Source organism: Dendropsophus ebraccatus, chromosome 3, assembly GCF_027789765.1.
Source record: "Dendropsophus ebraccatus isolate aDenEbr1 chromosome 3, aDenEbr1.pat, whole genome shotgun sequence".
Taxonomy (NCBI): domain Eukaryota; kingdom Metazoa; phylum Chordata; class Amphibia; order Anura; family Hylidae; genus Dendropsophus; species Dendropsophus ebraccatus.
Genome location: NC_091456.1, coordinates 36,806,924 through 36,834,173, shown reverse-complemented (window position 1 = coordinate 36,834,173; position 27,250 = coordinate 36,806,924). Strand labels below are relative to the sequence as shown.

Genomic DNA, 27,250 nt, shown 5'->3' with positions numbered 1-27,250 from the left:
CATGGAAGGCGTTCGGAATACGCATAGTAGGAGGTAGGCGGAGTTTGTAGGTTACAGGGTTGATGCGTTTTAGCACCGAGAAAGGACCGAGGAATCGAGGACCCAACTTGTAGCTGGGAATCTTGAGTCGGACATATTTGGCTGAGAGCCAGACTTTGTCACCTGGGAGAAAATTCGTGGCAGGTCTTCTTATCTTATCCGCCTGGTCCTTAATGCGGTCAGATGCCTTGAGCAAAGATTGTTGAGTCTGTTCCCAAATCGACTGCAGGTCAGATAACAACTCCTCCACGGCTGGGAACTCAGAGGATGGAGAGAGAGGCAGAGGAGGACGAGGGTGATGCCCATAGACCACATAGAAGGGTGACTTGCCTGTGGAACTCCAGAGTGAGTCCAGATGGTTGTAGGAGAACTCCGCCCAACTCCCCGGATCCATTTGTAGACCCTGGTCGGAGACGATATACCCAAGAAACGGAAGACTGCGCTGATGGAAAACGCACTTCTCTAGCTTGGCGTACAGATGATTGGCCCGTAGTCTTCGTAGGACCTGATGTACTTGTGTCACGTGAGTCTGCTAGTCAGGGGAGAAGACCAAAATGTCGTCAAGATAGACAATGACGCAGACATAGAGGAGGTCTCGGAAGATGTCGTTAACGAATTCCTGGAAAACCGCTGGGGCATTGCATAGGCCGAATGGCATGAGCAGGTATTCGTAGTGCCCATCTCTGGTGTTAAAAGCGGTCTTCCATTCGTCTCCTTCACGAATACGGATTAAATTGTACGCTCCCCTGAGGTCCAGCTTAGAGAAGATCTTGGCTCCACGGAGACGGTCGAATAGTTCAGGGATAAGTGGAAGAGGATAACGGTTCTTGACTGTCACCTTATTTAGGCCCCTGTAGTCTATGCATGGGCGAAGAGAACCGTCCTTCTTCTGTACAAAGAAGAATCCTACGCCAGCAGGGGATGTGGATTTGAGAATGAAACCCTTCTGTAGGTTCTCCCGGATGTAGGAAGACATGGCCTCAGTCTCGGGCACGGAGAGAGGGTACACCCGACCTCGTGGAGGAGAAGTTCCAGGAAGGAGGTCTATGGGACAATCATATGTCCGGTGAGGGGGTAGAGAGTCCGCCTCTTTGGCAGAAAAGACGTCAGCCAAGTCTTGGTATTCTGCCGGTTGGCCGGGTAGAGGCTTGACGGAGTCAGGTGACGTCACAGAGCACTTGGGCTGAGGAAGCTTCAGACACCGGTTAGGACAGTCCAGACCCCAACTGAGAATCTCCCCGGTTCTCCAGTCTAGCTTAGGGGTATGTAATTGCAGCCAAGGTAGACCCAGCAGGATGTCGGAAGAGGAATGGCGCAAGACGTAGAAGGAGATCTTCTCCTGATGCAAAGCACCCACCTGGAGGACTAGAGGTGCAGTCTGGTAGAGCACAGCTTCAGCAAGAGTCTCGCCCGTGACCGAGGAGATAGACAGGGATCGGGCTAGCTGGATCACGGGTAGCCGCCATCTTTGGACCAAGGTAGCTGCAATGAAACTGCCCGCAGACCCGGAGTCGATGAAGGCAGTAGTCTGGTGAATTTGTCCTGAGGGTGTCTGGATGGAAACTTGGAGAGGTGGCATTCACACCTAGGGAGGCCTCTCCTACCGGACCTAGGTGCGAGCGTTTCCCGGACACTGAGGACGTTGGGGACATCTCTGCCGGAAATAATCAGAGCCACCGCAATAGAGACAGAGATTCAGCTCTAGTCGGCGAGCCCTCTCATGAGGAGTCAGGCGAACTCGTTCTACTTGCATTGGAATCTCAGTAGTCGACTGGGGTACAGGAGCAACAGGATTCTGGAAAACCGGTGCTAGGCGGTGATGGCGACAGGGCAGGCTTAGTCGCCGTTCTTGCCGGACCTCCTCCTCTCTCTCGGAAAATCGGTTGTGGACTCTGGTAGCCAGTAGGATTAGATCGTTCAGAGATATAGGGAGGTCGCGGGCGGAGAGCACGTCTTTCACCCGACTGGATAGGCCCTTCTTGAAGGTGGCTATTAGAGCGGCCTCATTCCAGTCTAATTCAGCTGCCAGGGTGCGGAACTGGATGGCGTAGTCACCAACAGAGGAGCTCCCTTGAGAGAGGTTGAGGAGAGCAGTCTCAGCTGAAGTAGCACGGGCAGGTTCCTCAAAGACGGAGCGAAACTCGGCCAGGAACGTTTGGAGATTGGCAGCAACAGGATCATCTCGGTCCCACAGCGGCGTGGCCCAGGCCAGAGCTCTACCTTCCAATAGGCTGTGATGAAAGCCACTTTAGAGCGCTCGGTGGGAAACTGACTACTTAAAAGTTCAATATGCATGGTGCATTGAGTCAGGAATCCCCTGCACAACTTGGGATCGCCTCCATATTTACTCGGGAGAGCCAGTCGAAGTCTCGAGGAGGCTGCAGGTGGTGGTGAGCGCTGAGCTGTAGTATGCTGCTGTAAGGCGGCAGTCAGTTGCTGGATCTGCTGCGACTGTTGCTGGATTTGTTGAGCCTGTTGAGCGGCCACTCTGGCTACGTCACGGAGATCAGGCACCTCGCCGGGATCCATGGTTTGAGCCTACTGTAACGCCTGGAGTAGTGGATCCACTGAATCGTCACTATCAATGGCACTAACCTCACCAGGGAGCGGAGTCTAAGGGGCCGCTGGTTTTCACCAGAGCCTGCCGCAAGGCGGGATGGATTTGCTGCGGCAGGCGACCCCCAGGTCGCTACCCCTGGCTTGGTTGCTAGTGACGGCAGGCGAGGCGTGGCAGGAGCAGTAGGCAGGAGATAGTGCAGGCAGATGTCTGTAGGCGTGATCGCAGGACTCAGGAACAATGGGAAGGCAGCGGGCAAGGACTAGGGACAAGGACTGCAGACAGGAACAAGGAACAAGGACTACGGTCAGGAACAACAGGGAGCTGGGCCAAACGCTATGGGAAGCATGCAGAGGCTCCAACACCTGTAGTGGGGCAGGGCTGGAATTTATAGGGAGTGATTAGTGCAACTAACCAATTAGGGGCGGACTGGCCCTTTAAATCTGAGACAGCCGGGGCGCGCGCGCCCTAGGAGGCGGGGACGTGCGCGCCGTCCGGCACAGACGGAGACAGGAGCGGGGCGAGGTAAGGCGCCCCCCGGAGCCGAATAGGTAGCAGCGCCGGGTCCCTGCACAAGGACCCCGGCGGCTGCATGGGGCAGAGGGAGGTTGCGGCGGCCCGGAGCACGGGACGCCGCCGTGGCCGTGACAATATATAAACACACTGACATATATATATACCCACAGATACATATATACACTCACTGACACACATACACAGCACTTACAGCTCCCAGGCTTCCCCCTCCTCCTCCTATAGTCTGGGCTGATCTTCACATAGAAGTATTCAGGACCTTTGGGTCATGTGACCATAAGGTCCTTCATCCCTCTCCTGTGCCGTGCAGGACCTGGCAGCTCCTCTGTTCAGCCCGCTCACTTGGCACTACAGTGAGGGGGCTGAACAGTGCAGTGGGGGTCCCTCTTCCTCTCTGGACCCCTGGGGGTACAGTGGTCGGATGTCAGTGTCAGTACCTACCATGGCTTCCTCGGGCCCCCTTCCTGCAGGGGCCCCATAGCAGTCGCCTTCCCTGCCTTCATGGAAGCTACGCCACTGCTTAGCGGGCTTTCCATGTCACGTCCAAAGTCCCAGCTGGACACCGGGGACTGGAGCGGCAGCATGCCAACACAAGCAGATGTTATTTTTTTCACTAACCCCTTCCCTGGGCATTTTGGAAAAAATGGTCCTGCCTGGAGTTCTTCTTTAAAGCGACTCTGTACCCACAAACCGCTTGTACCTTCAGATGCTTTTAAAGGGGTTATCCAGCGCTACAAAAACATGGCCAGTTTTCCCCCCACTGTTGTCTCCAGTTCAGGTGCAGTTTGTAATTAAGCTCCATTTACTTCAATGGAACTGAGTTTCAAAACCCCACCCAAACTGGAGACAACAGTAGGGGGAAAGTGGCCATGTTTTTGTAGCACTGGATAACCCCTTTAATCCAAGATCTGTCCTGGGGTACGTTTGGCAGGTGATGCAGTTATTGTCTTAAAAAACAACTTTTAAACTTTCAGCCCTGTGTCAAACGGCCGAGGCTTAGAGTGTCTGTGCATTAGGCTGGCACAACCTGTCTGTCCGTCCTCCCCTCCCTCCTCATCCTTTTGAATGCTCCAGGCAGATTGTCTCCTATTCATCACCTGTGTCAGCACGGCACATGAGCTGGATCGTTAAGGCTATAAACAGTGTATTCAAGTGTTGCCTGTATGGGGATGACTGAAAGGGATCCCATTCTGCTATATACAATTAATTAAAGAAGATGCTCTAGCAGACATCAGTCTATCCCACAATTCAATTTATTACAATTCCATAGATATACAAAGTGCAATGCTTGATATAAACTCGCACTCTCCCCCTTGGGTCAATCACTGCACTACAGCTATGGATTTGCAATAAATTTAATTCTGGAAAGGACTGAAGACTACTTGGTCATCTTTAACAATATAGAATGTCAATCAGTGCTTGTTCATGTTCAGGTTTGGTTATACAGTGCATTTGGATAGTCTTCAGATCCTTTAACTTTTTTCACATCTTATTATGTTGTGACCTTTTGCTAAAAAAAAAATATCATATTTTCCCCTGTCATACTGCACTTTTCTGCCCCTTGGAGTTTCCTTTATTTTTCTGTCATCTGAATTTGTTGCTTTATGTTGTGGTAAAAGGAAAATTAACATATTGCATTGACGTGAGTAATCAGACCATTTATGATTCTGGCCTCCAGTCTTCTTGGCTGTGATGCCACAAGGTTTGCACTCCAGGATTTGGGGAATTTCTCTTATTCTTCTCTGTAGCTCCTCTCGCGCTTTTTCAGGTTGGTCCAGTTAAAGCTCCAGAGCACTCAGCATTAGCTTATGTCGGTCTCTGTCTTCATTCAGCTTTCCCTCAGTCCTGCCAAGTCTCCCTTTCCCAGCCACTAAAATCAGCCTGACAGCATGATGCTGCCACCACCATACTTCATTGTAAGAATTGTATGAGGCAGCTGTGCCTGGTTTCCCCCAGACATGACACTAAGGCCTCAAGCACACGTCTGTGTTATTTTTTACAGTCAGGAAATACTGATCAGGAAATGTTTCAGGAGACTTCAGGAAAAAAATCGGTATTTCCTGAGAGTAAAAACTGAAAAGAAAAAAAAAAAGAAAAATCCATACTCACCTGCTGCACAGCTGCAGTGCTGCTCTCTTCCAGCTTCTCTCCCTTCCTGCTCTGTGAGTGCACTCATGCGCTGGAGTTGAGAGCGGCCTCTTGTGGCCAGAGGCATAATGCTGCCTTAGGCCACAAGAGTGATTTACAGGGCAGGGAGCTAGTGGCTCCTTGCCCTGTCAGTCACAGTGCCACAGCGAAAAGGGAAACTGACAGCACATATATGCATATATGCAGGCTGCCTGTTTTCCCACGAGCAGAGCACCTTATCCATGCTGCTCTGTGATCTGACGTGTTCACGAAGAACAGTCTTTATTCCGGGCTGCCCATTTTACAGAGGTGTATTTTTGACACTGTCTACACCCACCCCGCCCCGCTCTCCAGTTGGTGCTGTATTGGGTCGACACCCCACCTTCTTAAGAATGGTTAACAGCAAGGGCCAGCCTGAAAAGCAGCAGTAAACATTGAAGAGGCTGCGGCACTGACACAAATGACACAGCCTCTTCAAACAGCTGATCGTCAGGGAAGACAGGTGTCCGACTCCGGTCGATGTGATATTCATGGCCTATTGTCTGGATAACCCCTTTAAATTCAACAACACATCTGTAAAAAGAAATCATATCCCTATACTGTATATGTTTTTTCTAGTTTCAGGAAGTCCAGGAGATGATTGATCGATTTAATACCCTAATGGCCACACAAGAAAAGTTGCTGAAGCGAGAGATGGAGTACCAGGAGAAGACTGAGAGGGAAAGGGCACGATTGCTTCATTACCAGGAAGAGGCGCACAGCCAGATCCTGGAGCTTAATAACCAAATAGCAGATCTACAGGGAGAACTAGAAAGAGCAAGAGCAGTGGTCCTCGAATGGGTAAGGATAGTCATATTATAGCTGACCCTGAGTCTTATATTACATAGGTAGCGGATGGTGTTTTTCCCATACATATAGGTAATAAGCACAGTTAGGCTGGTGATGCTTTGGTCTTTTTTAATAGTTGAGGATAACTTGCAAAAAACGTGTAGAAGTTTTCCCATTCGTCAGCTATAATTACAAGTCACAAGGATTTCTCATTTGATAGAGAGCGCTGTGTACCTAATGTGACATGCAATATTTCCCTAAAGCATTTCTGGGTGCTTTGATAATAGAGGTCACACTGAGACTAACATACCGTGGTGAGTACTATTCAGCGGATAGTCCCAGCATAAAACGCTTCCTCATCATGTACCGTGCAATACTGTACACTACAGGGGGCCAATCTTTTATTATTGTAAATTAGAAGTACCGTGTAATTCATAATTACCAGCGACCCAGACTCCAACATTAACTGCCTGTATAGTGTTCTCTGTTCATAGCATTTCTATTACTTCCCAAATATTAGCTGATAAGCTGACCATACACATTAGATGAATGTCAACTAAACCAGTTGATTTTGGTGGAACTGTGTGACCATCTAACACCATGATGTGCAAGCTGTGGCCTTCCGGCTGCTGCAAAACGACAATTTTCATTATGCCTGGCCAGCTAAAAGGTGCCCAGGCATCATTGTAAATTTTATTTTTACAGCAGCTGGAAGGCTGCAGGTTGTACACCACAGATCTAATGTGTGTGAGGGTTTCCTGATCAGGGGTAAGAGGCATTAGAGATGAGCGAACCTTGAGTTCATCCAAAACGGAACTCTTGGCATTTTATTACTGGTGGTTGAAGTAGTTAGATGCTGCCCTAGTCCTGGAAAACATGGATACAACAACCTATGGCTGTATTCATATTTTCCAGGCAGCCTTAGGTTGCATCGTTTTATTCATTTCTATCCCAGAACAAAGGGGTCGGGCAATCGTTTACATCGACCCTTAGTCTCACGTGTATACAGCCAGTATGTTCTGTTATTATATTGTACATTTGTAAAACAAATATACATTACAAAAACCAGCAAATATAAGTAATGCCAAACCTTTGCAGGAATCAAGTTGGGCACAGATCCAAAACACGGCAGCAGAAAACACACTCCGTTTGGGTCGCATCAGGATGGCCGCCCTAAACCTGTTCCAAACAATCACCAAACAGATGCATATGAAGTCTGACATCTCTATAGAGGACACAGAACTGCAGCTTGAGAAGGTGACTGATGCATGTACTATGAATTTATTTATCCTGACAAATAAATCACTCTGAGTACAGAGATTGCAAGTAAACCAGAAGTGTGAACATGTGTCCTACTTTGGATAATCTCTTCTTGTAGGTAGAATGACTAAACATCCATTGCTAGGCCACATAGTGATCGGCTGTAAACTGTGGGGATTCCAGCAGCAAGCACTTTATAGAAAGTGAGGACTGTGGGTAGAAAAAGCGCACCTGGTCCATCTAGTCTGCCCTTTTAGTATTTCCTTTATTATTATCTTAGGATAGATTTATGATTATGCCAGGCAGGTTTATATTCAGTTATTGTAGATTTACCAACCACCTCTGCTGGAAGTTTGTTCTACTACATCTACTACTATTTCAGTAAAGTAATATTTTCTCGTGTTGTTTCTGATCTTTCCCCCCAACTAACCCCTGACTTGTTCTTTTGTTCAGTTTTTTATTAAAACACTTACTTGCCTTTACTTATGGTACTTTTACACGGAGCGATAATTCACCCGATCGCACGATTAACGATTTTGAATGAACGATGTTTATGTTTACGATGAACGATACATCGTACGGAAAATTCGCTATGCGATCGTTTAAGCCTATCTCACACATAGGTGAAATCGTTGAAAGAATGTTTACGCTGAACGATCTGCGAACGATCAACGATGATTTGTGAACATGTTGAAAGATCAAAATGAACGATTTATCGCTTGTCGTTTGATCGTTCGCTGCGTTTACACGTACGATTATCGTTCGAATTCAATCGTTATCGTGCAAATTCGAACGATAAATCGTTCCGTGTAAAAGGACCATTAGTCCTTTAACATATTTAAAGGTTTCAATCGTGTGCCCCTTTCTCTTTTTCCCTCCAGACTATACAGATTCAAATTCTTAAGTCTTTCCTGGTTTTATGCCTGACACCTTCCACCATTTTGGTAGCCCGTCTTTTTTAGGTGAGGAATACCTGGACACAGTATTCCAGATGTGGTCTCCCTAGAGCTCTATACAGCAGGATCACAATCCCCCTCCTCCCACCATTTATACCTTTAGCTACACAGCCCAGCATACATTTGCTTTCCCTGCCGCCTGGTTGCACTGGTGACTCATTTTAAGGCTATGTTCACACTACGTATATGTCCAGCCACACATACGTGTTAAACTCCGGTCGGGGATTTACGTAAGTTGCGGCCGGCTACGTACGGTCCGCGAACTTACGCCCGTAGTCTACTTACGCTTCCCGAGCGCCCTACGTAGCGATCTGACAGCGGTCTTTTACTTGGATATCTTCGGCTAGCCCCAGACACCCCACAGAACCTTTTGGATCGGCAAAGAAAAGTGCAAAAATGAAGAAATCACCACTACGTACGGGATCGCATGTTACGATACAGGCGTAAGTTACGGGATTTTCGTCCTCAAACAATGGTCTGGTTAATTTTTTACGGCGCCGCGTACGATCCGGGCGTAAGTTCGTACGTAGTGTGAACTGTGCAGCCGTAGATCGTATACTTTCCATTGTACGCAAACTACGTAAATCTCCAGCCGCTTATTCACGGAACGCGCTACGTCCGGAAACTTACGTAGTGTGAACATAGCCTAATGCTGTCAGAAATCACTACCCCTAAATCCTTCTATTCTGAAGTCTTTGCCAACACAGAACTGCCGATATGATACTCGCAAGGAGGATTCCTTCTCCCCAAATGCATTATTTTACATTTCAAAAAATTGAACTTTCCATTTTAAAAAAAAAAAAAACACTTATCTAGTAAAGCTAAATCATTTTCCATATTACTGACACCTCCAGGAATATTAAGCCTATTGCACATGTTTGTGTCATCAGCAAACAGACAAACCTTACCTACCAAACATTCTCCTGTGTCACTATTCTTACCTACCAAACCTTCTCCTATGCCACTATCCTTACCTACCAAACCTTCTCCTATGTCACTATTCTTACCTACCAAACCTTCTCCTATGTCACTATCCGTACCTACCGGACCTTCTACTATGACACTATCCTTACCTACCAAACCTTCTCCTATGTCACTATCCTTACCTACCGGACCTTCTACTATTACACTATCCTTACCTACCAAACCTTCTCCTATGTCACTATCCTTACCTACCGGACCTTCTACTATGACACTATCCTTACTTACCAGACCTTCTCCTATGTCACTTAGAAACATATTTAAAAAAATCAGGACTTAGAACAGACCCCTGTGGCACACCTCTTATAACCAGTATTTGCTGGTTATAACAACAACCCGCTGGTATCGATTTTTCAGCCCACTAAAATCAACATGTATGGGGTTGTCCAGGGAGCATAAAAGATGTTACTTTTCTTTGCTACCTGCCACTTTACGTCCAGTTCAGTCTCAGGCATCAGTCGGGCAGGTACCATATTGCAGTCATCCCATGCAGGTAAGGCCAGGATATGCAGAAAACACCTAATAACCATGCGTCCTTCCTCAGAAATCTACATTTTCCTGATTCATACCAGTTGCTTTCAGAGTAAAAGTGTGCAGATATATGGGACTGGACTGCACTAATAGTCATGCACCCTGCAGCTGAAGAAGCTTCCTGCCCTGAAGAAAGTAGAGGATGGGCCCTAAAAAATTAAAGTGTCACTGTCGTTTAAATTTAGGCATGATAAAAAAAGCAGTTTGAAGCTCTCCCCCCTGTCTTCATGGTTGTCTGTCTATGGAAAGGGGAGGGGTTGAGGGAGATGAGGCACCAAAACAGGACAACAAAGAGTTAACTTACAGCTGCATCACAGGGCTATCTCCTCTGACAGTCAGCACTGACCTCTCTGACCTCTATACTGGCTTTCACACAGGTCCTGCTGTGTAATCCTTTGTTCTCTGCACTCTGCAGGCGACTAATCTCCCCCCCCTCCATAGGTTACACTGGGCCCGACTGATGTAAAAGAGTCGAGATTTCCTGATAATGAGCAGTGATAGAGAGAGAGGAGTGGGGACCTGGGGAAAGTCTTTTTGAATGCAGATAATGGCATATTTGCCTAATAAACCCAATTATAAAGTTTCTTAAAATCGCATGTACTATTTCTGCCAAAAAATTCAAATAAAATTCAACAGTGACACTTTAAAGGAGACCTGTCACCCCCCGTGCCGGGGTGACAGGCTCCCGACCCCCCGTTACAGCCCCCTATACTCACCTGATCCCGCCGGGTCCCGCTTCCTGATCCGGTTGGGTCACGGAGATATGAGCGCCCGAAGCCCGGCGCACGCTCAGAGGAGAGTCCGACGCTCATAGAGCGTCATTCTCTATGGGCATCTGATTCTCCTGTGAGCATGCGCGCCGGGCTTCGGGTGCTCATGTCTCTGTGACCCGACCAGATCAGGAAGCGGGACCCGGCGGGATCAGGTGAGTATAGGGGGCTGTAACGGGGGGTCGGGAGCCTGTCACCCCGGCATGGGGGGTGACAGGTCCTCTTTAAGGATTCAAGAACAGAGCATAATATAGGCCAATAGAATTATGCTTTTATTTAGATAATAGAACAGAATATTGAAGGGGGGGGGGATGTCATATACTTTTAGGCAATAAAGCTACAAGAATGGGAAATTCTCAGAACGTCATTTTATTTAGTTTGTGCCATGTCTAACACATCCTTCACCATCTTCTCTTTTAGATTAAAATGTGCTTTATGGATCTGGATGCTATACACAAAGATCTAAAGAAGAGCGACCTAACTCCACTGACTACAGCCATGTCCTCCACTAACTGACCTGGTTATACTCAGGAGGGTGTATACCACAAAGACTAAGTCGATTGGGACCCCTAAAGAATTATCCAGGAGCAGGACAGGGATTACCTTTCTCTGCCCTCCACTTACACCTCAGTGTCACCTTGAAAATATAACTTCTGAGAGGGGGGGGGGTACTTTATTGCTGCTATTATGTGCATGCAAAATGTCCTCAATGAAGTTATACTACTGATGACATTGAGGCAAAAGAGGGGGAGGAAAGGTAATACTATTCCTGCTCCTGGTTATTACCTATAAAGTGGACATGTCTGCCGAAAAACAGGCTGGATAGTGCTAGTTTTTAGGATTCCAGACATTATCTTTTTTTTTTCTCCATGCTACTTTCTAGTGACAATATGTTATGTCATATATAACTGAGGCTTAAAATCCCAGGGGTGTTCTCCAGCTCATGTCCTCATTATCTAGTGACGCTCAGTCAAATATTATAGTAAATAATAGATGGATTGGGCTTATCTGGGCTTTTACCATGCTGGGCAACACCCCCTGGGCTTTTGAGCCTTATATGCATACTACCAAAAAAGCTTGCATTGGAAAGGACTATGGAGATTTAAAAAATTGTATGCCCAGAATCCTGATGACTAGATTTATCTGGCCATGGATTTACCTACACCCCTCATTTCCTAGTTACGGGTATGCTTCAACAATATGCTTTGCATTTTCTTGATGTAAAACCAAAACCAGCCATTTTACAGTGAAGGTGCTGGGGCTATTATATGTTCTATACTATGTTTCTCTGGCACCACCTAAGGAAACGGAAAATAATTAGACTAATAATGGAATTTAAATTGATATTATGTATTATTATGGATATTATGTATGTCTGTATTTGCCAAAATAGTAAATGTGGACTAACCAATGGTTTTGTCTCTACAAGCAGAATTAAAGCGTAACGGTCATGTTTTTTTATTGCAGAAATCAGTAGTATAAGCGATTTTAAGAAACTCTGTAATAGGTTTCATCAGCCAAAAAAGCCTCCTTCTGTACTCAAGAAGCAATCTCCCAGCCTCCCCCCCTGACTTCTTATCTGTGCATTATCAGGCAAACACGTCTTCATTACAGAGAAGCCAGTGAAGACGGGCTCTGCTCTCTCCATTGTAAGCCTATGAATGGGGGAGGGGCCGAGGGAGATGAGGAAGCAGGAAGAGGTGACTTGAAGGTCAGCTGTTTGTAGACTCTCTGGGCACCTAAAACGCTAAATTCAGGTGTCAGAAAGGTCAGTGCTTATCTATGAATTTACTGAGAGAAGATTGCAGGGTGTTGTGCTGTGCAGGACTGCTCCGTGCTCAGTCACTCCTAACAGCCCCTCCCCTCTCCATAGCCACATAATGGAGACAGAAATCCTGCTTCATCTGATGTGAGGGGGGAGGCTGGGAGATTGCTTTTTCAGTACAGAAGGAAACTCTTTTAGTACATAAAACCTAATACAGAGTTTCTTAAAATCGCTTGTACTGTTGATATTTAATGTTTTCAGAAAAATGACCCTGAAATGACAGTTACGCTTTAACATTAAAAGGGAACATAATATCAGGTTAGAAGAATCTAACCTGCTGTTATGTTCCCATAGAGCAGGGGATGCTGAGGAAGAAGATAGTTTTCTTACCTTTATCCTGTGTTTTATTAATGTTAATTAGGCAGTTTGGTGCCCGAGGGGCGGTACTACAGCGCTCGGTGCACTGATCCGCTTGAATATTCATGAAAAGGGGCAGGCGGATCGATTGCACCGAGAGCTGTAATATTGCCCCCAGTGCGCCAAACTACCAAATTAACATATTAGGGGTCATTCACAAGTCCATACATAGATGGTGTTCTGCAGACTAGACCTAGGAGCTCCTAGCATCCTTCTCAGCACCATTCTTAAGCTTAGATCGTGGACATCTTACCATATAAAGGATTTCTTTGTGGTCTCTCCCCTCAAAAATGCATGTTATTGTTGGTAGACAGTGACGTAGGGACAGGGCTTAACAGCTGTGGAACCCCATATCTCTGCCCACATCTGTGCTGTTGACCACGCCCCTCTATGACATCATAGATGTCTAAGCCACGCCCTTTCCACAGCCATTGGGATGGGAAGATCTAAAGGCCTAGGCGTCTTTGACAGCCAGATTAGAGGGGACTGGGCCTAGGACTATAGGTCAGCCCATTCCAATGGCTGCGGAGAGGACGGGGCCTAAACTCAGAAAACGTCACAGAGGAGGTAGGGCCTATGGTGCTGATGTGGGTGGAAATCTGGGGGTTCCATGTCCATTAAGCCCCGCCCCTAAGGCACTGTCCATCAACAACAACATGCATTTTTTGAGGGGAGCGACCACAGAGAAATCATTTATACAGTAAGATATGAAATATGCAAAATATAACCTTAAGAATGGTGCTGAGAACTACCTATATGGAAACGAGGTGACAATATCACTTTAAAGGGGTTATCCAGTGAAAATCTTTTTCTTTCAAATCAACTGGTGTCAGAAAGGTATATAGATTTGTAATTTACTTCTATTAAAAAGTCTCAAGCCTTCCCTTACTTATTAGCTGCTGTAGGTCATGAAGAAAGTGGTGTTTTATTTTCAGTCAGACTCAGTTCTCTCTGCTGACATCTCTGGCCGAGACAGGAACTGTCCAGAGCAGGAGAGGTTTTCTATGGAGATTCATAGAAAACTGAGACAGAGTTCCTGTCTCAGCCAGAGATGTCAGCAGAGAGCACTGTGTCAGACTGAAAACACTATTTCCTGCGGGACATGCAGCAGCTGATAAGTATGGGAAGACTTCAGATTTTTTAATAGAAGTAAATTACAAATCTATATAACTTTCTGATATCAGTTGATTTGAAAGAAAAAGATTTTCGCTGGATAACCCCTTCAAACTGTTAAGGAGCTCACAACACCATAATAAATCATGATGCTGAAAGCTCCCAGGTCCAGTCCGCAGAACACAATCTGTGGACGGATGGAATTCTACGGACGTGTGAATAACCCCTTACTAAAGAGCAGGAACAAGGTAAGAAAACTACCTTTTGTACCCAGCTCTATAGGAACATAACAGCAGGTTTTACATCATCCTAACCTGCTGTTATATTTCCTTTAAGTGTTTTACAGCCTGGAGAAGATTTGTAAAAAAAAAAAAAAAAAAAAACACGATGTAGCTTAGACATCTGAATGGGAAAAAAAGCAGGATTACTTACGGGTAATCTTGTTTTTGGGAGCCCATGACAGCACCCCTGGAGAGCACCTCCCACCGCAGGACAGGAAACCTGGGAACATAAAAGCTTGACACACCTCTCAGACCTCAGTTCAAACATAAGTACTCCAGCGGAGGTATATATAATCAACAAACAAACAAATAACTTAAATTAACTTCTGGCTATCACCATATAAAGCGAATAACTTTAGAAAAAGGGTAGGGTATTAATGAGGGGTGCTGTCATGGGCTCCCGAAAACAAGATTACCCGTAAGTAATCCTGCTTTTACCCTAACGCCCATGACAGCACCCCTGGAGGACTAGAATAGGAGAACTTTTTAGGGGGGGGACCGCGGCCGATAATACTTTGCGGCCGAAGGCGAGATCGGAAACTGGTCTTAACTGAACTCTGTAATGTTTAAAGAAGGTGTGAGCCGATTTCCAGGTGGCTGCTCTGCAGATCTGATCTAATGTGGCTTCTGCCCTCTCTGCCCAAGATGTCGCCAGAGACCTAGTGGAATGTGCTGTAAAGAAAGTAGGGGGATCACTACCTTTACTAGAGTAATGGTGCGTTTACACAGACAGATTTATCTGACAGATCTTTGAAGCCAAAACCAGGAACAGACTATAAACAGGGATCAGGTCATAAAGGAAAGACTGGGATCTATCCTCTTTTCAAATCCATTCCTGGCTTTGGCTTCCAAAATCTGTCAGATAAATCTTTCTGTGTAAACGCACCATAAGCTAGGGCTATTGTCTGTTTAATCCATCTGCTGACCCTGGCCCTAGTAGCTGCTTTACCTCTATTGGGACCTGAGAACTGAAGCAATAGATTTTCAGCTGACCTGAACTCTAGTTTTATCTAGATATTTCAACAAACACCTCCTGACATCAAGTGTGTGAAAAGTAGCCTCTTTCTGATTCTTTGGATTGTTACAAAAAGATGGTAAGATGATGTCCTGGTTCTTATGAAACTCTGATACCACTTTAGGCAAAAAGTTTGGCAGGGTCTTCATGATTACCCTACCCTCCAACACTTGAGTATAGGGGGGATGGGCAGACAAGGCTTGAATTTCTCTTACTCTCCGTGCAGCAGTAATAGCTAGAAGGAAAGTCATTTTGATAGTAAGCATTTTAATGGATAAGTCATCTATTGGTTCGAAGGGATCTGCTGTTAAGGCATTCAAGACCAAGTTCAAGTCCCACTGCGGCACCATCACTTTTTTAGGATTGAGACGTGTGGCTGCTGTTATAAACCTTTTTACCAACGAGTTCTCTGCTAGTTTGTAGTTAAGGAAAGAGCTTAATGCTGAAATCTGAACTTTTAAGGTGCTAGGACTCAAGTTCATATCCAGACCCGCCTGAAAAAAACTAAGTACCAGTGGGATGTTTGGTTTATTTAATGGGTCCTGTTTACCTTTAGAGAATTTTAAGAAGGTCTGCCAGACACGGAAATAGCATAAATTTTATACTCACCGTAATTTTGCTTTCTTTGAGGCAGAAGGCAGCACAGAAGGGTTAATAGCTCCTCCTCTTATTTCTCTTAGGACCGCCCACCTAAAAAAAACTCTCAAAAGTTTCACCAATAGAGAGCAGACATACATTATATAAGAGCAGCAAACACCCCACTTCCTTGTGTAAAAAATTGAATAGACTCCTTTGATGCTCAATAAATTTATTGGGAGGGTATGTGTGCTGCCTTCTGCCTCAAAGAAAGCAAAATTACGGTGAGTATAAAATTTATGCTTTCTTAGTCGGCATCCGGCAGCACAGAAGGGAGCTATATAGCTTAGAAAGGGAGGGTTCCTCAGACAGCAGCACTCAAGACTCCGGTGCTAAAGGCTGGATCACTGGTACGGATGTCTAGCCTATAATGTTTGATGAATGTCGTACTTGAAGACCATGAAGCAGCGTTGCAGATGTCTTGAAGTGGAATTTGCGCTCTCTCAGCCCAGGTAGTGGCAGTAGATCTGGTGGAGTGCGCTTTTAATGGAAATGGTGGTGATTTTCCCTCTGCTTTGTAGGCCTCATAAATAGTGGATTTCAGCCATCTGGCCAGCGTGTCTTTAGACGCTTTCTTTCCTCTATTACTTCCACTGAATTGAAGAAAGAGATTTTCATCTTGCCGAAAACTCTCTACTCTGGACAGATAGCAATGTAAGGCATTTACTACATCCAAGGAATGTAAAGTTTCTTCTTCCTCTGTAGTAGGATTTGGCAAGAAATGGACAAGTAATACTTCACGGTTGATATTGGCTACCGAAGGCACTTTTGGAATGAAAGATGGTACAGTACGCAGAAGCACACCATCTGGTACAAATTTAAGGTAGGGTTCTCTTGCAGACAGTGCTTGCAGCTCCCCAAGCCTTTTTGCTGTTGTAATCGCCACTAGGAAGGCAACTTTATAAGAGAGCCATTTTAGTTCAGCGTCTTGCAGAGGTTCACACGGAGGACCCAGAAGGAATTTTAACACTAGAGATAAGTCCCAAGGTGCTATAGGAGGCTTTATTACAGGTCTTAAGTTCTTTAAAGCTTTGAAAAATCTTCCAATAATCGGATTTCCTGCAAATTTTCCATCTGTAAATGCATTAATTGCAGTAGCATGGACTCTCAGAGTGTTCGCTTTTAATCCCTTTTCAAACCCATTTTGAAGAAATTGTAAAATGAGTGGAAGAGAAACTTCATCACCGCCATTTTCCAACCTCCAAGAAGTGAACTTCCTCCATACTTTTGAATACACCCGATTTGTAGAATTCTTTCTGGCTGATAGGAGTGTACTGATCACATTATCAGAAAGACCTTCTAATCTGTACTTAGATCTTTCAAACGCCACGCAGTCAAGTGGAGTTTCTGCAGATGTGGATGGAATAGGCCTTCTTGGACTAGGAGATCTTCGTTCTGGGGTAACTTCCAGTAGACGCCCCTCGAAAGCTGCAATAATTGAGGGAACCATGCCCGGCGGGGCCAAAATGGGGCTATTAATACTACATCCGGTTTGTCTAGTACAATCTTCTTCAGAACCTTCGGCATTATTATTGGAGGAGGAAAGATGTAAATGAACCGGCCTCTCCAACTGGTTGAGAATGCATCCAAGATTTGGGGTTTGTCTTTCGGATTGAGTGAAGCAAACTGATGTAACTTCTTGTTGCTCCTGGTCGCCATCATGTCCATCTCTGGAACTCCCCACATCCTGACTATCTTGCTGAAGTAAGTCTGGTTCAAGGACCACTCGTTCGGGTTCATTCTCCTCCTGCTCAGACTGTCCGCTTGAATATTGCAGCAACCTTTGATATGCATCGCTGAGATGCTGGCCACTGTAATTTCCGCCCATTTCATAATGCGTTTGCATTCTTTCTGGAGTGCTGGACTTCTGGTGCCTCCTTGTTTGTTCAGATAATACACCGTGACAGCGTTGTCTGACTGTACTATCACTGACCTGTCTCTCAGGAGAGGAGAGAAGTGAATCAATGCCAGACGGACTGCTTTCATCTCTCTGAGATTGGACGAAAGAGCAGCTTCTTGCGCCGACCATCTCTTTTGTACCCAGGCATGTTGAACGTGCGCTCCCCAGCCCGCTTTTGAAGCATCTGTGGTAAGTACTATTGAGTCCACAGGTTTGAAGGTGTTCCCTTTGGAAAGATTGTTTTCCTGAAGCCACCAATAAAGACCTTGTTTCGTATGCAGAGAGATCTTTAAGGAGCGGTGGAGAGACTGAGGGTTCCTGTCCCATACTTGCAAGATTTCTTCCTGTAAATCTCTTATGTGTGCTTTCGCCCAGGGTACTGCATCTATGGAAGAAGTCATTGTTCCCAGGATACTCATGGCTCTTCGTAATGTGACCTGTGGAGCTGTTATTACTGTCTGTATCAGTTCTTGGATTTGAGCTACTTTCTCTTGAGGAAGAAATAGTCTCTGCTGGACTGAGTCTATCAGGAACCCAAGAAACCTTTTTCTGGTGTTTGGCTTGAGGTCTGACTTTTGATAATTTATGATAAAACCTACATCGTCTAGGAGGTTCTTGGTCAGAGTCAGATGATGCATGAGATGTTCTGATGTGGAGGCGATGATGAGCCAGTCGTCTAAGTAAGGAACTAGGTGGACTCCTTGTAATCTTAGATGAGCCACTAACACGATTGCAACCTTTGTGAATATCCTCGGAGCTGGTGACAGACCAAATGGAAGAGCTAGAAACTGAAAGTGACGGACTTCTGACTCTATCTTGACAGCAATTCTGAGAAACTTTCTTGAAGATGGGTGTATAGGCACGTGTAAATATGCGTCCATGAGGTCTATAGTGACCATCTGATCTCCTGGCTGGACAAGATTTAATGCAGACCTGATGGTTTCCATTTTGAATTTTTCCTTTTTTAGATGATGGTTCAAGAAGCGCAGATCGATAATTAAGCGCCACTTCCCCCCTGGCTTGGGCACTGGAAAAATTCGGGAATATACCCCTTTGCCTCGTTCTTGTATAGGAACATCTTGGAGTACCCCTTTTTGTATGAATTCTTGCAAAAGGGAAGAGATTACTGGAGTTTCTGACTGGTTCAGGAGAAAACGCTGTCTTGGTCTGTGAAGGAAATTTAGCTTGTATCCGTTTCTTATAATGCTCAACACCCAGCTGTCGGTTGTAATCTTCTCCCAGGCAGGAAAAAAATTTTGAAGTCTTCCTCCGACTACTGGTAAGGGCCTGGCATCAGAACTCAGTTTTGTTTTGACCAGACTCCCCTTGCTTGCTTTTTGTGCGAGTTTGATTTTTCCTCCGATATCTTCTGTCATTCCGATCTTGAAATGGTTTGGGACGAAAAGTGTTTCTACCTCTACCCTTGAAGGACTTGAAGGGCTTTTTCTTGACTTCACGAGGAAATGGCTGGCCTTTATCCTTGCTGCCTTTTTCAAGGATTTTTTCCAACTGGGAACCAATCAGATGACCTGGCTCGAATGGTAACGAACAGAAGTTGCTCTTGGAGGCTGCATCTCCAACCCATGGTTTGAGCCATACAGCGCGTCGAACAGAGTTTGTGAGGGCCAGATTTTTAGCGCTTATCTTCACTGTATCAACGGAGAAATCACATAAGTAGTCTGCTACTGATTTAAGGTTCGTAACGTCTTGCAAAAGCTCCTCTCTTGGTGCTTTATCTTCTATATCACGGGTCAATCTGCTTAACCAAACCCTGAGGGCTCTGGCAACAGGCACTGCTGAAAGTCCCGCTTTAGTAAGATCCGCAGTATTGTTGTAGGTTCTTTTTAACAGAACATCAATTTTTCTGTCCATCGGGTCCTTCAATAGGGCTGAATCATCTGATGGTAGTAAGGTACATTTAGAAAGCTTGGCGACTTCTGTGTCTATTTTTCCTGGATTTTCCCAGGCTTCAGTATCAGCTGGATCTAGTCTGTACATATTCTTGAATCTAGATCCTAGCTCAAGCCTTTTGTCAGGCCTTTTCCACTCATGTTCCATGATAGACTTTAGGACCGGATGACCGGGAAAAACACTGGACTTTTTCTTAGGGAAATAATATAAGCTCTCTTTGTCTTCAGCAGCAGGCTTATCTTTTTTCACTTCCATGATTTCTTTGACCGCATTAATTAATTTTTCAGCATGATCCTTTCTGAATAGATAGAAATCTTCAGGGATATGATCCTCAGATGTACCAGAGGTATCGGATTCATTCGCAGAAGAAGAGTAAGAAGACCCTTGCTGATTATCTGGCTTATGTCTTTTAGGTTCAGGAGAAGGAGAACGTCTATGACTCTGGCTGCGAAAGGATGCAAAGAATTGTCTTGCTTCATTCATGAAAGCTTTCATCTCATCAGCTGGTTTAGAGGCAGAGAAGCCTTCTCTGTTACGCTTTCTTTGCTCAGTTCTCGTATCAAAGCAGTAATCACAGATGGAGCCTGATAGATCATCGGGTAATGGTTGATCACAGTCTGCACATAATCTGTGTCTTGTCTTTTCTCTTCTTTTGCGACCGTCCGATCTCCTATGGCTCGACATCTGTAGATACATATATATATGTGTATAAATATACCAGGGAAACAGATGAAAAACCAGCAACCCATATATATATATATATATATAACGTGGGGTAACCATAGCCCATCCAGACCAACCCACAGCAGCCATAGAGTGATATAAGTCCCATGTCTTACATGTGTGTAAGCGGCCCCTCCGGACCTCACACATATCACACTTACCCCTAAGTAACAGTGAGTCCGGCTGCCCAGTACCAAAAAGCCACCGGACGCCTACATACCTGTTACTTAAATACATGGTGGATATCCCGGCAGGAGAAAACGCGCGCCCGCACTGTTTCCGAGCGACTTCCGGTCCGTGGAACGCACGTCTCGCGTCATATGACGCACTTCCGGTCCACTGGACCGCAAACCGGAAGAAGATGGCCGCCCGCCGGGATTCAAGGAGCGCCAGCGTCCTTATGCTTTATGCTTCAGCCGAGGCTGCAGGAATAAGGATACAGGTAGCGACCTGCATCATCCTCAACTGAGCAAGGTACTATTTCAGGGTCCCCCACTGAAAGTTACCTATAGGATACAGGCTGTCTTGACCCAACAGCACAATGGGACCTGTATCCTATATATATACCTGGCCAAGGTAACGTGCTGTGACCAGGGTTTCCCCATAGTCATCCTGAAAAAACATGGAAAAAACTATAAGTATACATATATATACATAAAACAATACATATACATATACCAAAAAAAAACAGGTGGGCTTAATAAGGAAGGATTCCTTGCAGAGAAAAGGAGGATAGAAAAAAACACAAGGAAGTGGGGTGTTTGCTGCTCTTATATAATGTATGTCTGCTCTCTATTGGTGAAACTTTTGAGAGTTTTTTTTAGGTGGGCGGTCCTAAGAGAAATAAGAGGAGGAGCTATTAACCCTTCTGTGCTGCCGGATGCCGACTAAGAAAGATATTTGATGTGACGTCCTTCCTACTGGCTAATAGGGTATTGATGACACTGTCGGTAAACCCTCTTCTCCTTAGGATGACCCGCTCAGCATCCAGGCTGTCAAGTGGAGACTCGGGACCCCTGGATGGCTTACTGGTCCCTGGCTTAACAGATCTTTGATCTCTGGAAGCACCCATGGCTGACTTAGGCTAGGTTCACACTGCGTTTTCAGCATCCGTTTAACGGATCCGTTTTTTTTAACGTCCAGAAAAATAGGGTCAGCAACGTTTTTTGGTCCGTTTTGGTCCGCCAAAAAAACGGATCAGTTTTTTTTTTATAATGGAAGTCAATGGAAAAACGGATGCACACAAATGAATCCGTTTTTTGCAATCCGTTTTTCATGCGTTTTTTTCAAAAAACTGATGCGTTAAACGGATGCTGAAAACGCAGTGTGAACCTAGCCTTACTGACATGTTTCTTAGACACGTGAACCATGGTCTCCTTGGCCAAAATGGAGCCACTAGTAGAAGGGTTGCTTTGTCTTCCCGAATCTTTTTGATCACCCTTGGGATGAGATGAAACGGTGGAAAGGCGTATCCTCTTTCCTCCTTTCAGTGTAGGGAGAAGGCGTCTATGGCTGTCGGGTTGTCCTGAGGGTCCAGAGAGCAGAACCTTTTTACCTTTCTGTTTTTCCTTGTTGCAAACAGATCTATTGAAGGGTTGCCGAATCTCTTCCTCAGTAGAAGGAATATCTCTTCGCTTAGCGACCACTCTGCTTGTTTCAGCTGAACCCTGCTTAGAAAGTCCGCCATCGTGTTCTCCATGCCTCTTAGGTGGACTGCTGACAAAGACATCAAGTTCTCTTCGGCGAAAGAAAAAATCTGTGAGGACAGAAGCAAAAGTATCTGGGACCTTGTGGCCCCCTGTCTGTTCACGCAGGCTACTGCCGTCGTGTTGTCTGAGTATATGAGTACGTGCCTGTGCTGGATCTGAGCTCTGAAGCCCTTTAGGGCTTGAAAGATTGCTGATAGCTCTTTGAAATTTGAGGACGTCTGTTCGTCCTGAGGCGTCCAAAGACCCTGTAGACACTTGCTGTCCATATGAGCCCCCCAACCCCAGGGGCTGGCGTCTGTCGTAATTCTCACCAGAGGGGAGGGAGACCAATGGATCCCTGAAGATAGATTGTCGGGATTCATCCACCACCGTAGGGACAATCAGGCCTTAGATGTTAGGAGGAATGGAAGGTCTAGCGTATTCTGAGCACCATTCCAGGCTGACAGGATGTTCTGCTGAAGGTCTCTTGTCCTGCTTTGAGCCCACCTCACTGCGGGGATACAAGATGTTAACATCCCTAAGACAGACATTGCCTCTCTTAATGATGGCCTGAAGGTCACAAATAGCGTCTGGGCTTTTTCCTGTATTACCTGTTTCTTTACCTCTGGTAAGGTCATCTGTACTGTGGAGTCTAGTAGATACCCCAGGAAGATGCAGCGAGGAGATGGAACGAGGTTGGATTTCTTTATATTGATGTTCCATCCTAACCATTTTATTATCTGGGATGCTTGGTCCAGTTGATGGATCAGAGACTGTTCTGAGTCCGATATTAGGAGGAAGTCATCCAAGTATGGGACGAGTACTATTTCCTTGGTCCTTATGAAGGCTGCCATCTCTGCTACTATTTTTGTGAATACCCTCGGGGCCTGAGATACCCCAAAGGGAAGAGCTTTGTACTGAAAATGGGCCCAACAGCCCTTGATGTTTACTGCGAACCGTAGGAACTTCTGATGTGAGGGATGAATAGGCACATGGTAGTATGCATCCTCTAGGTCTATTGATGCCATCAGGCACTGAGGAAATAGTAGATGAATGGCAGATTTGAGAGTCTCCATGCGGAATTTTTTGTATTTTAGATCTAAGTTGAGTCCCTTCAAGTTGATGATTACACGGTATGAACCGTTTGTTTTTTTGACCAGAAAAAGAGGTGAATAGAACCCCGTCTCTTGCTGAGAAACTGGAACAGGGGTTATCACTTTCTTCTCTATTAAAGAACTTCTTTCTCTAGAGCAGACTGTTTTTCCCCATCTGACATCTGTTTGGTGGGAAGGTACCCTCCCCTGGGAGACTGTTGGAACTCCAACAGAAGACCCCAGGAAATGGTACTTAGGACCCACGGACTGGAGGAAATTTCCCTCCAGGCTGGGGCAAAAAGGGACAGGCGGCCCCCCACCGGACAAACGTCATTGGGAGTCTTTTGGTTTATCCCTGGAAGAGAAAATAAACCCTTTCCCTTTTCCAGAGACCCTGAATCTTTTGTTGGGGTCCTGCCTAGGAGGAAAGGGCCTCTTGTATGGTCTTTTGCCCTGGGATGTCTCTTGCGATTTAGGCTGGGCTGAAAATGCCTTTTTTCTATCTGACGCCTTTTCCAGGATGGAGTCTAGAAAAGGGCCAAAGAGATGTTCTCCGTCACAGGGGATGGCACAGAGCTTCCCCTTTGAAGCTACGTCACCTTTCCAGGATTTTAGCCAGATGGCTCGTCTGGCCGAGTTGGACAATGCCGCAGCTCTGGCCGTTAATTTTAAAAGAGTCAGAAAGTCAGAGCCAGAAAGTCAGCTGCTTTAGATAGGACAGGCAAATCTTCTAGGATCTTGGCTGAGGCATTTTCACTGGCTAGTTGAGTCTTTAGGTCCCCTAACCATAGTCTTAAGGAACGAGCTATGCAGGTAGATGCTATGTTCGTTCTTAGAGCCCCAGTAGTAGCCTCCCAGGTCTTACGATTAAAATGATCCGCTTTGCGATCCATAGGATCTGCTAAGGATCCCAGGTTCTCAAAGGGTAGGCTATTTTTCTTAGAGATTTTAGCTACAGGGGCATCTAATGCCGGGGCTTTATCCCATGTCTTAGAGTCATTTTCCTCAAAGGGGTACTTCCTCTTAAAAAAACAAGGGACAAAGAATTTATCGGGATTTTCCCATTCTTTCTTGATTAGTGCCTTTATGCTGGAATGCAGGGAGAAGGTACGCATTTGTTTTGGGGCCAGTCCTTCATATAAAGCGTCTTCCGCTGTCTTGGGCTGCCTAATCCCTTACAATTTTCTTAATGCTCTCTGCAAGGGCTTGCGATTCCTGTGCTACCAGGTGATCCACACATGCAGGGCATACTGATCGGTGGTAATCCTCCCTTAATTCTCTTCTGCACTCCCCACATTCTCTGCGGTGATGCCGCTCCTTGCTATGGGATTTAGAGCGGTGTGGAGATCTCTAGAACATAAACAGCAAGAATCCCCCAATTAATAACATAGAACAAACAATCAGGGAAATCTCACCCCCCTATGGTCTTCACTGGTACCAGAGTGGAAGGCCTGGAGCTTTTCTTATCGCTCCCTCTTTCACCACGATCATGGCGTCCTTTATCCCCTCCTGAGGGTTCAGACATGCTGCAGGAGGTGTACCAGCAGAGATCCTTGGATTAGGTGTCGGCTGGTGGGAGTCTCGGTGCCTGTGGACGCTACAGGCTGCGGACACTGCCCTCTGGCATCTGAGACTTTTTTTAAAATGACGCGGTCCCGACGTCATTACGTGCGCGTGCGCACTACGGACACCCGGGGAAACCGGAAGCCGACTCACCGCTGGAGCCGGCGTCTCCCCGCGAGTTGCGGACCCCGACGGAGCCACACTCCCCGCGGCCAGAGCCAGGTCAGATGTCCGGGGAGACTCCCATCAGGCTTCCAGGCTGCTCCATCAGCGGAGTCTCATGCCTGCAGGGAGCCCCACAGTGCGGAACAGCAGACAGGGGACCTGCGACCACCAGGTGTGCTTTGCTTTCTTTCTTCACTCCCACAGGAGCGTCTTCCCAGACCTCCCATCCGCTAGGACAGGAAACCTGAACTGAGGTCTGAGAGGTGTGTCAAGATTTTATGTTCCCAGGTTTCCTGTCCTGCGGTGAGAGGTGCTCTCCAGGGTTGCTGTCATGGGCGTTAGGGTAAAAAAAGCTTTTTTGCACCACCTGCTGTTAAAAAAAAATATTGCAAAAAAAAAAAAAAAATTTGTTGAGACAGCTACAAGGCAAAACAATATCTTATGTCAAATGGTATCATACTAGACAGCTTAATTTTCAATCGGTATACTCTGTACCAGTCAATGCTTTTTCTCGTTTTTTTTTTTGCGCTATATTATGTTAGGGCTGCATCCAACTTCTTGAGCCACGGCTAATCAAATGCGTTCAGGTTTGGACGAGCCTGAGCGCGCTCAAAGTTTGCTCATCTCTATTGAGCGCTTGTTGGCTGCAGTCCAACCCCAATAGTCAGTTGTAGGGACAAAAAAAAAAAGCCAAAATTGTAATTTCTTAAAGAGGTTATCCCAATGGTTAAAGTTGGGCTGCGTTTTTTATTAAACATTTCTTTGGCAATGTATATAAGACATCTGCGGTTACATTTATCAGCAGGTGAAAACAACTGTAAACATCCATCTCCATATTTGAAAATCCAGCAAAAAAATGAGAAAATAAAAACTTAAACTTAGTTATAAGAAGCATTTTCAGCTAAGCAGTTTTCCATTTCAGACATCTTGTTGGTTAATGGCTTTGAACAGACATGGCTGCACCATTGAGCCATTGTAACATAAAGACTTACTAAAAAAACCTATAAGAACATTGGGGGAAGGCTGAGTCTCTGCATGCTCCTGATATTGCCAGGAGCAGTTTTCATATTTCTTATATTGGTGGGTCACCCATGGGGTACCATGTCTTGTCTTTGAAGATTATTACACAGGACAATTATCGTGCGAAAAATCGTAAACTTGTTTGAATTTAAACGATAATCGCTCTGTGTAATTGCAGGCAACAATCGAAAAATCATTCGTATGTCGTTGATCGTTGATTTAGGTCTGAACCTTAAATTATCGTTAATCGTTCGCTGGAATTCCACATTTGTTCGCTCAAGTTCCGCATTTGTTCACTAATCGTTCAGTGGGAGTTTGTGAATCCTTTCACAGTCTTCCAGAAAGATTTAACCACTATGCAGTGCCAAAGGCATTGAGTTATACCTGCACCCAATTCCTCACATTTAAAGCAAGAATCAGATTGAAGAGTACGCATTTTAAAACCCTTTGTTTTGGGGAGATGTATTTCTTATAGAAGATTCAAAAAGTAATTTTCATACTTTATTTACCCAAAAAAAAAAAAAAAAAGTAATTTTCATATAGCAAGTTGAAGGTAATGTCTTTAGGGAGTACCGACTCCTTTCTATCATAGCCAGCAGAGATGAGCGAATTGACGGTATTAATGAAGCGAAGGGTGTCTCGAGAAGCTGGATCCAGTCCAGGGAAACTGGGACAAGTTTCTGAGGGCTGGATCCAGCTTTTCCAGACACCTGGAGAGGAGCAGCACGGCGTTAAAAAGGTAGCAGGCTGATAAACAGACTGCCGAGCTCTTCGTTAATACTGTAAATTCGCTCATCTCTAACGGCCAGCATTAAGCTTCTCAGTAATAAGGGCTACAGAACTACTTGTGTGTGCTCGGACCAGGCAGGCTAGCCCTTGCCCCACATGTACATCACTGAATCTTTGGTGCCTATGACCCTGTTGCCAAAATCAGTGGTTGTGGATTCTTGAACCAGGTTTGTTAGTTACTAACCACTGTATACTGCAAACAACCCATAAGACCCTCTGCTTTAGAGATGCTCTGACTTAGTTTGCCAGAAAAGTACTGTTCACTTGCTGTCTAATATAACCCACCCAAAAATATATATTTAGTATTAGATACAGTGACTGTTTTATACTGTAATGGTTCTTTTCCCCTTTAGGTGAAAGGTGGCAGCGAGGCTGTAATGCCTCCTCGCTCTTCTTCCATTCCTATGCTTGCATGGACAGGAATGGGAAGGGGAACGAGGAGGCATTACAGCCCTCGGCACTTGGGAGCTACTGGAGCTTGGGAAAGCCTTTTATTTCTGATGAATGTATAAAAGGAACCATGTGTCCCCTTTAGATACTGGCTAACAGGGTCAGCAGTTTGGAATCTGAATTGCAGTTACACATTT

General features: G+C 45.6%; 1 protein-coding gene across 2 annotated transcripts in view; it reads left to right on the top strand.

The window, feature by feature from the left end:
• The window catches only part of CFAP73 (cilia and flagella associated protein 73), a 28,505-nt gene extending 16,647 nt beyond the window's left edge, over nt 1–11,858 (top strand). Inside the window, exons 5-7 of one of the 2 annotated variants that reach the window (XM_069964122.1) lie at nt 5,876–6,097; nt 7,184–7,342; nt 11,004–11,858. In XM_069964122.1, coding sequence (XP_069820223.1) covers nt 5,876–6,097; nt 7,184–7,342; nt 11,004–11,099 — 477 coding nt within the window. In that variant the 3' untranslated portion in view covers nt 11,100–11,858. The remainder of the gene's footprint in view (nt 1–5,875; nt 6,098–7,183; nt 7,343–11,003) is intronic. The other variant, XM_069964121.1, reaches the window with a different exon arrangement.
• Nucleotides 11,859–27,250: the final 15,392 nt, after the last annotated feature.